The sequence below is a fragment of the Haliotis rufescens genome, unplaced genomic scaffold (genome assembly GCF_023055435.1).
Source record: "Haliotis rufescens isolate VD_foot unplaced genomic scaffold, xgHalRufe1.0.p SCAF_6, whole genome shotgun sequence".
NCBI classification, from domain to species: domain Eukaryota; kingdom Metazoa; phylum Mollusca; class Gastropoda; order Lepetellida; family Haliotidae; genus Haliotis; species Haliotis rufescens.
Window position 1 is genome coordinate 31,915,999 of NW_025964334.1, and position 14,905 is coordinate 31,930,903.

The 14,905-nt window shown below is 41.8% G+C and overlaps 1 protein-coding gene across 1 annotated transcript; it reads right to left on the minus strand.

The window, feature by feature from the left end:
• Positions 1-370: 370 nt before the first annotated feature.
• Positions 371-8,537, minus strand: LOC124119309. Its single transcript, XM_048386278.1, has 8 exons — positions 8,406-8,537; positions 7,034-7,127; positions 6,412-6,527; positions 5,011-5,089; positions 3,638-3,759; positions 2,347-2,419; positions 1,709-1,830; positions 371-1,387 (listed from the first exon to the last, which is right to left on the minus strand). Exons 5-8 carry the CDS (start codon positions 3,657-3,659, stop codon positions 1,302-1,304), a joined length of 303 nt encoding a protein of 100 aa, XP_048242235.1. The 5' UTR covers positions 3,660-3,759; positions 5,011-5,089; positions 6,412-6,527; positions 7,034-7,127; positions 8,406-8,537; the 3' UTR covers positions 371-1,301.
• Positions 8,538-14,905: the final 6,368 nt, after the last annotated feature.

The following is a 14,905-nucleotide window of genomic DNA, read 5'->3' on the forward strand; positions in this document are numbered from 1 at the left end:
TCCGACGGCACGGATCGGTGCCCACGCTATCAACCACTGGTTTGCCTGGCCCATCATCGTTTTTTACAGACCATCTTTATATTGCTGAAATGTTGCCGTGTGTGGTATAAATCAACATTCAAACGCTCGCTATATTTATGTTACAGAAATGGCATATTGTCCGCACACATCATGCTACTGTAGGGCGAATCCTTCCTATTTGGAACTCAGTTAACTCGATATCGTTTAAGACAAGTGTACTTATCCTTTCGGTTCTAGTATCTGCAACGGTACTTTGGTCGTAATAAGGTTTCCCTGTATACCCTTTTCGGTTGACCTGGTGTTAATTGAATAAACATTTAAGTTTGAATAATGAACAAAACCACAAACATTTTTTCGTGATCAGTGCCGTTTATTTCAGTGAAACAACTGATTTGCAATCAGTAACTCAACACGTCATCAGGGTACGGACCACGTGGGTTGAAATATACAAACATCAAGACAGTTCTGAAACGATATGTCACCGAGTAGTTTTATAAGTCAAGAAACATAATGCTTGTGGAGAATGTTCAGCAAATATTGACAGACAACGATGGCAAATATTAACGTCATGTATTGCAGCAATTGTGTTTTCTCTTGGATGGCGTCACACGTGACTGAGAACAAACACACAGCTCAAAAGGTCTTGTCAAATAATATACAATAGATGATTCCAAAGCGTGAAATCCACAGGGTAATTGTATCATTGTCTCTTAATTATGTTGTAGCGTTTCAGTATATCATAGGTGTGAATGATATGTTCAACGGGTGCAAAGTCTTTCAGTAAAAAAAAAGAACAAACGTCACGAAATGTTTAAAGAATCTGAATAAAACTGTTAGTTAACTGAACGTTAGTTGAGCTGTCTTTGAATTGGAGCTGAATTCAATTTTGGAATATTATTTCTACAACGTTAATATCAGAATGCATTAGAATATATTTATGTGGTCAACTTGATGCGGTCAGTGACAAACGACAGAGCGCTGTATACGTCATAAGCCACGACCACATAACGAACTAGACAATGTCATAGTATTACGTACTAACTGTATACTTACCACATACTATCATGTATTGATATGATGCTTGCATAAAACAACCCGATTTACCATACGATTAAAGGATTGATAGAGTAGAAATAGCATAGAAAACTGTATTCAATATAAGGATGGATTTATATCATAGATGCTCTTTGTAATGACCTTTTAGCAATTCTGAAGAGCAACTGACGAAGAAGGAACAAAGAAGAGAAATTGTCGACTTAATACACGACCGGTTGAGGCTTTTACAGAAAGATGCTGGCCAACACCGAGACCAACAGGGGCGTCACCACAAAAGTCACGTGATCAGCACCAGCACCAGCACTTGCACCTGCAAATGGAATGTCCACATTTTGTTTAGATCATCATCTGACTGGGAGTTGCAGATAGTTATGGCAAGCAAAACACAGCATGCCCCAGTGAGTGAGTGAGTGAGTGAGTGAGTGAGTATGGTTATACGCCGCTTTTAGCAATATTCCAGCAATATCACGGCGGGGGACACCAGAAATGGGCTTCACACATTGTACCCATGTCAGGAATCGAACCCGGGTCTTCGGCGTGACGAGCCAACGCTTTAACCACTAGGCTACCCGACCGCCCCATGTCCCAGTGATGTCCCAATGATGACATAAAGGTCCAAGAGAACACTTACATTTTTCTTTCTTGTACATTTCCGTTGTGCTGGTGAGCAGGGTGGCCTGAGTGGTGCTGGTGCATCCGGCCTCGGCGGTGGTTTTGATGGCGGACAGGCAGGTTTCCATGGTCTTTAGGACGCTGTAACACGGAGACGACATTCGTTATCTCTCACGGAATGACACCGAACCACAACATAGAGATTTGCTCATAAACTGGTTATCTCATTTGTCATTTGAGCCACCACCAATCTCCACCAATACCAACCATCTCAAATACGAAAACACAAAAAATGAACCGTTTGAGGAGAGAGTAAAATGAACCACATACCACATACCACATACAAAAATAATGTAATGTAATGTAATGTGACCTTACTAGTATGTGATTCGAATTATAGACACCTTATAAAGAGTATTTGAAAAAAGAACACTGGACCTCGTAGGGAAGGTCTTTTTGTCCAAATCTTTACACCAAGTTTAAATATTATTAGCTCCTATATTATACTTGGTAATTGCATAATTACGGTTTTATGAAGCAGGGCCTTACGAGCAGTATTTGGTCTCATAGCCATGCATATCACAGGAGAGACTGGGAAAAGATATTCGGAGTGATCGTGTTGCTTTTGGCACTACAATTGAACTGAATTATACACACGTGCATTTCTTGACCTCGGTGGACATGTCTGCCTTCATGGCGATAATCTCACACTGGCAGGTAGGGCTGATAGCTGAAATATACAAAGTTTAAGTGAGTTAGGTTTAACGCGGTTGTATTTCATATTATTTCACTTAAATCAAGACTTCAAGCCGAATGTCGAAGGAGAGCAGAGGAGGTTAAAGATCTTTTCCAGTTTGTTGAGGAACCCGAGCATGGATGATATGGTGTTGACAAACCAGGGATTTTAATCCGGGACATCGACTAGCGGATCCTGACTCAATTGAGGGACGCAACTCTGTACAGAGAATTTCCATGCCTGTGCACTGTGGGGATCATACGTTCAGAAACATAGCTAAAGGGGCAAGACGGTCGATAAGAAATACGTCACAGAACATGGTGGTTCGGTCGAACACAATGAAAGACCACTGGGATCACAATAAAATATAACGTCGAGACAACGCCAGACAATAACCAATCTCGATAATCCACAGAAACAGGCGTAAAAGGCAAAATGTGGGTGAAAATTATATGCATGGATCACTGATAATCAGTGATTACACCGGCTGTTTGCGAAATGGGTATGCATGTCCTGTCCTACAGGTAACACAAATTGCATAAAAAGGTAAGTGTCGCAGATTGTTGCAACATAATATGCTACCAGGGTGTCGTTGTACAAAACAACCTTAGCGGTACGACTGTTGTAAGTCTATGTTAAGGTATGGGAGTTACGATCACTTTAGCGCCAAGACTTCTTTGTACAACGGCACCCTGGTTTCTCCCACATCTTACAACATGACGTGTTTGAGCATGCTACATGCTATCAGGCCCCTCTCTCACCTTGCAACATGGCGTGTTTGATCATAACACATTCAGACCACTACGACCAATCGTTGACGTTATCTAGGTCGATGGAGTGTACATGGAGCGTCATTAATGTCGATACTTTAATTACATAACCCCAGTGGGTAACACCTTCAGCCGAGTGGTAGAGAGCTTGACTGTGTGTGTGAGATCGGAATTGGCGAAGTGATTTGTGATCATGCTAAGGGATTTGAAAGTGTGACCGGTTTAATGCCTCTGGCTTAAGATCCACACAGGTCAGTCCAGAACAATCGGTACACATGGACGCAGGCATTGTGGAGGTGACATAAACACACTAAAATAGTTTCCATTTAATTCAACATTTTGATTTTAAACGTATTATTACATATATATTATAATAGACTATCCGTGTGCTTTCAAATGTGATTCTCCTATCCATGGTGAGTATACAATGAAAGGTACATACTGCATCCCGTGAGAGCCTTCATCCTTGTCTCCACACCAGCAGTCAGAGTAGCAACAGTGGACGTGCCGTCACAAGCCTTATCAGTCTTCCCCTTCAGACAAGTCAGGTACTTCCTGGCTTCCCTGTGGACAAGGGTAAAGTACAGTTGAGGGCTCTGGTGTCTCAGTAGTCTAAAGCCATAATTTGTTGTTCATAGTTGTGGCCATTAGTCCTTAAGTCATTTGACAGAAACATACCAATGTTGGTAGGTTCAACAAACGGGGTAAACGTCTACGACCTACGTTTCTTTGTGATTCCCCCAATAATAATTTGGCACTCAAAAGCACAACTAAATTACTACTCAAGCGACATTAACAATCCAAACACAATCACTAAACTACAGTAACGTACACATAGAAGTGAGTAGCTTGAGGTTCAGCAATATTTGAACGCTATTTCAGTTAGAATATCACGACATGTCAGCGGAAGGTTTAAAGTGACGAAATTCGTAGACGTTGATGATCCTGGGATAAAAGTACATTGTGCCGAAAGATCAAGGGTCACGATCCGACCCACAACCAGCAGCTCCTAGCCGTAAATCGATTTCAGACCCCTCATATCACTGGGCCACCCATGGATATCATATATTGACATTTGCTCTATGTATCACGAACGAACTGAAGAGGATCAAAAATCGTCTCTATGTGGCTCCTATGTCAAATGCAGCTGAAACATTTCCAAAGTATTAATATACATTCTGTGATGATACGATCTGATATAATTCAAGCATAGTTAAGCTCCTGTGTTTGTGTAGGTTTCATTCAGTTGCCAGATACGCGACTGTTACATAACATCAAATAATCTTACCATAGCTTGATATGTGACGTATTATCTCAGAAATGTATCAGCTATTTCCTCCATATCAAAATCTAAATCATCATCTTGAGTGCACACTTGCAATTCATAGTAATACAGTTGACTTATGGTAGGCATATGTGGCAAAATGTAATCGCAAACTGTCACTAGAAAGAAACTGCGTTCTATCTACCGATGTCTGTCTCAGTTTTCTTGAAGAACGTATCCTGTTTTTTAGGAACGGGTAATTGTATTCCATTTTCAAACAAAGATACAATAATAAAATACTCATTCTGCCCATGAATAAAATAAAACGTATGTCAAACATGACTCATGGTGTATAACACATGTCATGTCAAGGACGCATCGACTTACATGAAATTAACATGCAGATGTTTATAACAATAAGTGCTTTAATCAGAATATAGACTTGACACACTTTCAGTGGATGAAGTTGACATAAAAAAGTTGTGTAATGGCGGCTCATCCTTACCAGTTATGCTTTGAGGTGAAGGTGTACATGTATTTGGCATACTCACGTGCAGGTAGCAGCGTCATCTGCCTGGGCAGTCTTCCAGAAGGTCTTCTGACAGATACAGGTGTCAGTGAACGAACCCGCTGCAACAGAGCAGTCGATATAAATTTAATCCACTGTAAATTTCCTTTCCAAAATATTCAATCCATATCGAAGGAGAATTGTTCTTCAGGACTTCATGTTTGTATTTCTTTGTTTGTTGGGTAACAACACACATGGAAATTTTCCAGCTCTGTGACGGCGGCTTGTAAATAATCGAATGTGGACCAGACAATCCAGTGATTGGTGTTTTAAGCAACGATCCACGCAAGCAACCAAGTCACCCGAGTCTGACCACCTGATCCATTTGGTCGCGTCTTACGACCAGTTATGTTTGTAGTAAGAGTATCGGGTGGTTTCAATTGGTCACCTTGTACAATGGACGGTTACTCATATTTTTGGTCACTTGAAAGTCTAGATTATTTAGAGAACTGCTATACTACTATTCACTCACTTATACACACAACTACAAGTATTAATATCTTCACATAATCTGTTATATCTGTTATTACTTACACATTAAGATATATTTCGAATCATGGTTCCACATCCCTCGGGGTTACCGTTGGGACACCCGGGTTAGAATAATTCAACCTTAAGACAAGGGACAACCTTAAGAAACAACTAAGTGGATCGGGTTGTCACGCACAGTGATTAGGAAGATTGTGAGTCGCCGTACAACGACGGCGTGGGACGTTGATCACTGGATTGTCTGGACCAGATTCGATTAATTACGGGCCGAGGAAATCCTATTACGCTTTCCCTACCCTTTAAAGGATAGAGTGCATGAGTTCATTGTTCCAGTAATATCAACCATGTCAAGGGCCGCCAGAACACAGTTTTTCACATTGTAACCATATGGGGACTCAAAACCAGCGTCCACGGCGTGACAAGCTAATCGCCCTCGACGTCTTCCTGGCTGCGTAATCGTCACGATATGGCTTTAAAATATGGCCGATGTGACGTTAAATTTTAACTCACTCCTGGCTGAGTAGCAATGACAATACGAAAGTGAACGTTCTTCATCAATTATTAGTTCAATGAAGGAAATATCAGTTTATTAATGTAAATGTTATTTGAAAAGAATGAGGGTGTGTGGTTTTACATCACCTAAGTAATATACGAGCGAAATCACGACGGTCGACACCAGAAATAAACTATCAAATAAAAAATGTATTATACCCATGTGGGGAATCGAACCTGTGACGAGCCATCGCTTTAACCACTAGGCCACCCCACCGCACTTGATAGTTGATCCGCCACCAGTCAAAAATTCCAGTTTTACATTGAAACATCATTTATTAACCAACAGTACTGTTCCCCCTTAAAGGCACAGATCATTCATTTCTTAAGTCTTGGAACTTACAGCAAGTGGCGCCTGTGTAATTAGACTCGATGGCGCCTGCGTCAGCACTTGGGAGTGGACACCCAGCTTCACCCTTAGCAGAGGTCTCGAGACAAGTCAGGTAGGTGCTGAGGGCACTAAAACAGAAGAAACAACAACTCCTCCTTTATCCAGATATGAGTTCAAATAATTCAATGAATGTGCGTTGGACCCAATGAAATGTTTGTTCAACCCCTGACTCATTAATATTCTAGCTAAATGACGGTGGTCTCTTCATGCTTAATAATGAGAACATGTTAAGTAAAGTTTATAACAGATCAGGATTACTCCTCACGTTACCCATCACAGTTCGGTTACATTAAAATTACATTTTCGTTTCATTAAAATTCTTTTCTCCTAGGGATCTTTCTTTCATGTTATTCTTGAATTAACGTATTGGGTTCTTTGTATGAATGTATCATTCATATTGTGATCATAACGACAGTATATCTGTGCACATAAGAAATCTTAAACGATGAAGCATCTTACAATTGACCTAAACCATCATTCCTCCATCAATAACTCTAGCGCCCCTAACATATCAGACAACAAAGCTCTGCTTGCCTTGGGGTATACACCCTTCTGCACAAACAAATTGACTCACGTGCATTTTGCATTGTTGTCGGCACCTTTAGTCGTGGCGCTATACGTTGTGTTTCATTCAGTGCAAGTCTTTGACAAGGCGATGGGAAAGAAACCTGGAAACAGATATGAAATCTGTGACATAAAACTACAAAATAATGTTACTTGTTGTACGTCAAGTCGGCATTATTCTGGCTGTATCCAAACTCGGGTAGTGACAACACAACAAGTCATCCACCCCATCCAATTTATTCGCCCGTTACGAGTGCTGGGATTAGAAGTGGTCACCAGCAATCAATGCTACCTATTATTAAAATTGAAAGTTAAAACCATGCGTTGGCACAGATAATTTTACAGAGTCATGTCAAACAGTATGCATACATGAAAAGGGAAAAACGTGCGTTACAATACAGCGAGTCTTTTCGACGTCTAAGAATTAGTGATACCAGTGCGGCTAGGGGGTTTAACAAATCTCTCCGCGTGAGAAAGACAGTCTGGTCAGCGGGAAACATGTTTACGCATAAGGGCATGTAAGAAGAAGATCAGAATAAAATTGCATCTAATTAAAAATTGAGTTTCATCCTCGATTGTATTAGTGTTACAAAGCTTACATATTCTGTCATATTCGTCTTTGGACGACTAAACTTACAAAACTCGACTAATAATAAGGGAGGAGTACCACAACGAAGTTTCCTGAAACTACTGCGCTGTGATCCAAATGGATTGGGCGGTCAGGCTCAGTTATGCTTTATTTCGTGGCATCGTACCTCAACGGTTGGGACGTTTCTCATGATACAAATACTGGTTTGTCTGTCCAGGACACGATAATGTAGATGTCGCCATAATACGGCTGGCGTATTGCTGAGTGCGGACTTAAACAACAAACGAACAGAAAACCTATTCAGACACTCAGACAGTCGTGAGTCTGTAATAGGGCCACATATTTGACCCGACCGCCTCCGTGGTCTAGTGGAAGAGCGTCCACCCGGAGAGCGGAAGGTCCAGGGTTCGATCCCCGTCCGCGTCATACCAAAAGACGTAAAACGATGGTACATGTTGTTACCCTGTCTTGCGCTCGGCTTTAAGGGGGTAAAACACGGAGTGGTCGGCTCAGAGTCAGACTACTGTGTGTGAGTGAGGTATTCATGATACACTGCGGCATGGTTTCTCAGTGTGCTAGCACCATAAACCGGCATCAGTGCGGACTAGTACAAGCACACACACGTGCACGCACGTCGCTATATAAGTGCAATGATCTTGGGCGCGACGTTAAACCTCGTGTATCAATTTTTATAATAATGTCAATCAGTATAACAGTTATATTACTTCATATGCGCAAATGTACAGATAAAATACCATCTCCTACATCGTAATAAGGATTAATGTATACTTACCCAGAAAAACGGCAACCAGCAGTGTATACATTTTTAAAAGTTCCGAAGCAGACAGTTAAGTTATGCCTCTTGCAGAACACTGAAACGCCTGCACTTATATAGGGTTTGGTTTCCACAACACAAGCCTTGTTTGATCACATGAAATAGCAACAAGGGCCCTGGAAACATGATATCAGCCTTCTGATTGTGCATATGCATTTATTCCCAACAATGTTAAAGCTGTTGACCAATCTACTGCCTACACATGGTGGTGTTGGTGCCCAGTCATCGTTAATCTTTTATGCAGGGTATTATGAAAGAGGTGTGTGGTTGGATCGAACTGTATTCTATGTCTTCACTTCCCCTGAGTGGTAACACGACAAGCATTCGAGTTTTAACTGATAAGAAGTGATTTGTCTTGTAAGATATGTCTTGTAAGACATATGCACCCCGTGTTACGCTTTATTGATTACTATCTTCAGGGCAAAATATTTGCGATGGTCTTATGAAACAAAGGAATAGTTTCATTTATGATGTACACAGGGTATTTTCACATGCTTTATTGTCGAAACTGATTACTGTTTCACTGTTAATGTACAAGTTTCTATTTCTTATAACAGATTACCCTTTCAGGTCCTTCAACATTTTCCTGGTCACGCGGTCTCTTCCTGAGACCACGTAATAGTAGGAGTTAGTTTTCATAGGAAGAGATACATAACATAGAGGTACTCATTATGACAATACCAATCTATATGCGAATGTGTGTGAAGTGTTTATCTTAATGAATACTAGGAGGCACGGGTGGCCTAGCCCCCTAAGGTGCCGCGATTCGCTCTGTTGCGTCCCTTTGGCACGCCAGAAACCTATGATTGTGGGTTCGAATCCCGATTATGTTTTGAGGTTTCTCAACACCATACTCGTGCTCGTTGGTTTCACCGAAGTGGTAAACGTCTAAGACCTGCATCACTTCGGGCTTTCCTTCCACATTAAGCTGACACGCCGTGATATAACTGGAATATTGTTAAAAGCGACGTTCAACCCAACTCACTCACACATGAACACTAAAATCTCATTTTGATATAAAACTCGTTGCAAAGGGCTGTCCCCGTACCAATCGAAGCAGTACCCTGCCTTCACAATGTGACATTACAGGAGGTCGATTAAACACTTCAAGAAAACGGATTTAAATACCCATATTTGATGCCTGAACATAATAGATTTTGGAGAATCACCCAAACATGAAGTCACAGCCTTTCGATGGAACATATACTCTTAAAAAACAAAAACAAAACAACAACAAAAACGGGGGGCACGGGTGGCCCAGTCGTCTAAGGCGCCGCGATTCGCTGTGCAGAGTTGCGTCCCTTGGGCACGCCAGAAACCTATGATTGTGGGTTCGAATCCCGGTTCGCCCCGATTATGTTTCTAGGTTTGTCAGCACCATACCCGTGCTCGTGGGTTTCACCGAAGTGGTAAACGTCTGAGACCTGCATCACTTCGGGCTTTCCTCCCACATTAAGCTGACACGCCGTGATATAACTGGAATACTGTTAAAAGCGGCGTAAAACACAACTCACTCACTCACTCACTTAAAAAAATAAGCAATACGGACATTTCTGGCCACAAAAGCATACTTAGCGGACCAAGAGGTGCAAAATGAAGAGGTTTAATGTGTTATAGTGTCAGTGACAAATGTACGGGATCAAAATCATCACAACAAGGACATGCAAACCATTAATCGGAAAATACTCACGATTCGGAAAAAAACGCACCCAGTGCATTAACAAAAGGACCATGGAGCTGCACGCACTGCACGTGCAGCAGCACTATGAACGGCTTTAAAGTGCAGGGTTTTTTATTACCTTACATCTGCGTCAATCGAACAGTGACTATTCACAACATGCCAAGATTAACAGAAGTGCAAAGAAACAATATCATAGGCCGATTGCATACAGGGAGATCCCGATCAGCAGTAGCCAGGGTTTTCAATGTAGCGCCCAGCACCATCACAAGGCGATGGGATCGGTTTCAACTGCATGGGTCAGCACGTGATCGGCCAAGGTCGGGACGACAAGAGTAACCACCCCCGCCCAAGATCGCTACATCCGACTGCGTCACCTACGTGAAAAGACGACCACAGCCACCTCAACCGCCTCCTAAATACCTGAACTGGACAGAATCTCCGACCAGACCGAACGAAACCGTTTAAGAGCAGCAGGTCTACGAGCAAAACGTCGTGGTCGACGCGTCATATTGAGTTGACAACATCGTCAACAACGACTGCATTGGTGTCGTCAACACAGTCAGGGTATGGCCTCGACGGCGATGGTTCAGCGACGAATCGAGATTACTCCTCCGTCGAGGGTATTAAAGAGCACGGGTCTACAGACGTCGGGGAGAACGTTACGCCGGAAACTGCGTTACAGGAAGTGGACAGGTTTGGTGGGGGTAGCGTTATGATGTGGGCGGATATCTCTCTTCATGGCAGAACAGGTTTGGTCCATACCCAGGGCAATCGTACGGCTCAGCGATACATCAACGAAATTCTCTTCCTCACAATTGCAGCCAAAGGCAACGGTGTATTCTAGCAGGACAACGCTCGACCGCATGCAGCACGGATCACAAGAGCCTGTATACACAACAACAACGTTGGTGTTCTCCCCTGGCCCTACAGATCCCCGGATTTGAACCAGAAAGAGCACCTTTTGGATGAATTGGATGGACGGCTACGCCGATGTCAACCACAACCCCAGACGTTGCAGCAATTGGCTTTTGCGTTGCAGGCCGAGTGGGATACCATTCCCCAGGATGTGATTCGCATACTCGTCTTTTCAATGGGCAGGAGATTTCAGGCCGCTATCGATTCCAACGGGGGACATACGCGTTATTGATGGTAGCTGACCTTCACCTTGGACTTTTCCTATGTACCGATAACTGAGATGACTACATTCACCAAGTGTTCTCTCCACAACATTTTGGCTCAATACCTAGTACGGTTCCTCGTTTAAATGTATTTTCCTACCTCACACAAATCTGGCTTTGCGTTTCTTTTTTTGAAGAGTAGAAGAGTTCTTGTCTTAAGAATTATTGCCATTACAGTTGAAATTAATGGTGATCTTTTAAAACCATTATTTCGGGGATGCTTTACATTTACCAGGAATATAGTATAGTTTCTTGTAACTGAAAATGAATTACTTTCGATTATCTCAAATACTGTCCACGTTTCAGTGCTTATAGTCATGCGACATCAGTGTGGCTCAAACCAAATCCCCTTTATACTGATTGGCGTAGATGCGTCTGAATGTAAATCCTCTACTCTGCCAATACAGTAGGCATGATATTTTTCATTGCAGTTTAGACATGTTATGTTAGAAATCATTTGACATTACTTTGTCGTGAAGCACACATCTCATTGTCAATCAAAAGTTACCGACTGTGGACCCTTACATTCACACAAAAATATTTAAGGAGACAGGTATTTAATACTGCATTGTCCTCATAGAAGAGAACTGGCGTATTATTATCTTGACGAGATCTAAAATTATATTCATATCGATAAATATTACATATTTTTACCATGGCCTTGCTGTATCATTGTAATGTCAGTCATACAGCCAACACCAGAACGGAAACTGTCTATTTCGGAAAAAAACAACAACAAAAAGGCTGCAATAGCATACATGTATATACATATATGTGAATAAAAAAAAGTGCAAAGAAGAAAGCTATGTATTCAGAATAGCATTAACAAACTTAATGCCACATGTAATGTATGAATAATGAATAGCTTGATGCCTTTTATATTTCTCGTAAAACAAAGACATACCGAAAGTAACCTACATTTATATCTGCTTACAGATATTCTGTGTTTCATCAAATCGTAGATTACAAAAAGTGTAAAACAATAACAATTATTACACCTTTCTTGTTCCACTTATATATTCGCCATTAAACAAATCAATTTATGACAGCCTGCATCTTCGCTAATATTTCCAACGACGTTGCTTCTTTATTGTTATTCAATGATGATTATATACAAACTGTTGCTATGTATCCTAATTATTGCACTTTATGTTCAGGAGGTGGGGGTGGGGGGTGGGGGTTTAACGGCATTATTTAACACTATACCAGGCACAGCATGCCCTGGTGACACCGAGTATAGAACTCACTGTACCCATTTTGGAAATAGAACCAGGCCTTCGGCGCGAAGATTCAGTGCTTTCTTAACTAGGCTACTCAACCGCACCTATTGTGTTTATAACTGTGCATGTGGTTCACATGTGCAAGTTCATATCGGAGTGAAAGTTGTTGAACTGGTTGTTAAGAAACAGTGCGTCGTGAATGAGATTAACGGAATTCAAAGTAAATCCTATATTGGAAGCTGAGTAATTTATACGCCTAGTTATCAAATTATTTACTACCTGTTTGTCGGCCTTTCTACCACGAAATGTCTCGGTAGTCATGTCGTTGAGTGTCTCTGGATTTGGATTAAACTTGATTTGTCGGCTGGGTATCCCGATAAGAACTGAATAACGGTTAGTATGTTGCTTCGGTGTAGTTTCAACGGTTACACACAATTCAATGTGCATATATCGGTACAACTTAATGTCATTCATAATTGAATTGCTGACAAGCAAAATCATAATTTTCCTCAATATTTGTCTCTGTTTTCCATTGTTTTCGTTCCAACATGTACATGGTATATATGACCAATTTTATTAATACCCTATTGGTACACCTACATAAATGTCTTATCAAGAAATTTCAGAAATGTGATATGAAATACATGAATTCATTTATGTACACTCGTGATATACCGACGTGACAACACATAACAGTGTCCAAGGTATTTTTAAGATGTAATTAGACTACGGTATTTTCCCTCGTACTTCGATCCTGACGATTTTGAATGCTGCGAGAGGTACACTGGCAGTTATACACGAGGGCCTTGGACCTATTACCGTAGTCTCTCCAACAACCACAAAGGATGTTCTTCGTTCAATTTGCTTGTATTCTCTATTTGTCACTCAGTTAAGAGACTTCGGCCACTAAGCTTCAGTCCAAGTCAAAATGCTGATGGCTTAAGATGATTTCCGAATACCAATCTGCCAAAGTGGGTCTCACCAGCTCTGTCGCCTTGGGGCTCTGTCTCCCCTTACAAATCGGTTCCTACGTCACAACACTACTCATTTTTTCATCTACCATTGGTCAACAGCCTTCCCCCTCTTATTAGAATGATCATTCTAACCTACCCGTGTCCAATACCAAAACCTTTATTAGGTCATTCGTAAGACGAACGCCTCGATTCCCTTGAATCCGAAATATTTTCTTAATACCATATACGTTTATCTGTGGTTAGTCTCTGGTTGGTCTCTTATTACTCTTGGGGGCACGGGTGAGTTCCGTCCCATGGGCACGCCAGAAATCTATGATTGTGGGTTCGAATCCCGGTTCGCCCCGATTATGTTTCTAGGTTTGTCAGCACCATACCCGTGCTCGTGGGTTTCACCGAAGTGGTAAACGTCTGAGACCTGCATCTCTTCGGGCTTTCCTCCCAAATTAAGCTGACACGCCTCGATATAACTGGAATAATTTTAAAAGCGGCGTTAAACCCAACTCACTCACTCACTCACTCTTATTACTCTTGCTCTACTTATAGTAGCTTTCTAGGGAGGTTAGTGGACACACACACACACACACACACACACACACACACACACACACACACACTGCTGTGCGGCGTCAGGCAATCACTACTGTTTATGCAAATTGTGCGAGTGGCAGGTGCTACCGGTAGGGCAGGACATGCTTACCCTTTTCGCGAACGCCCAGTGTCACCACTGCTTTTCAGTGGTCAATTCATATAAGTTTCACACCGTGTTTGCCCATTACGCTAAATGGAATATGTTTCGGTGGTAAATCTAGACTGGTTTTTCCCTCTCATTGACAATTTATATTCTTACTGGTACAAGTACGTGTATGCCTTTTTTAGGAAATATCAGAATTGTGTTCTTTTCCATATCGGTATACACGTTTGCATGTATATGTTGGGTGTTTGAATCAGGATGGTTCTGGCCACTTCTCACAGTTACTTAACCTACGTTATTGCAAATAATAAGTGGACCTCCATCACTTCATATATATCCTCGTGTTATGGGTTTTCGGAAGCTAAAGAAACATTCGTAGTATTCTCACTGATCATGTGAATAACTAAAAATCTCACTCACTTTTGAAAGACAACTCTCTCTTCAGAACAAGCCATCATCCGAGTATTAACAATATATGTGTGACGCCACACACTCTGTTATAGCGAGGGGGCAAGGGTGGCCCAGTCGTCCAAGGCGCCGCGATTCGCTGTGCAGAGTTGCGTCCCTTGAGCACGCCAGAAACCTATAATTGTGGGTTCGAATCCCGGTTCGCCACGATTATGTTCCTTGGTTTGTCAGCACCATACCCGTGCTCGTGGGTTTCACCGAGGTAGTAAACGTCTGAGACCTGCATCAATTCGGGCCTTCCTCCCA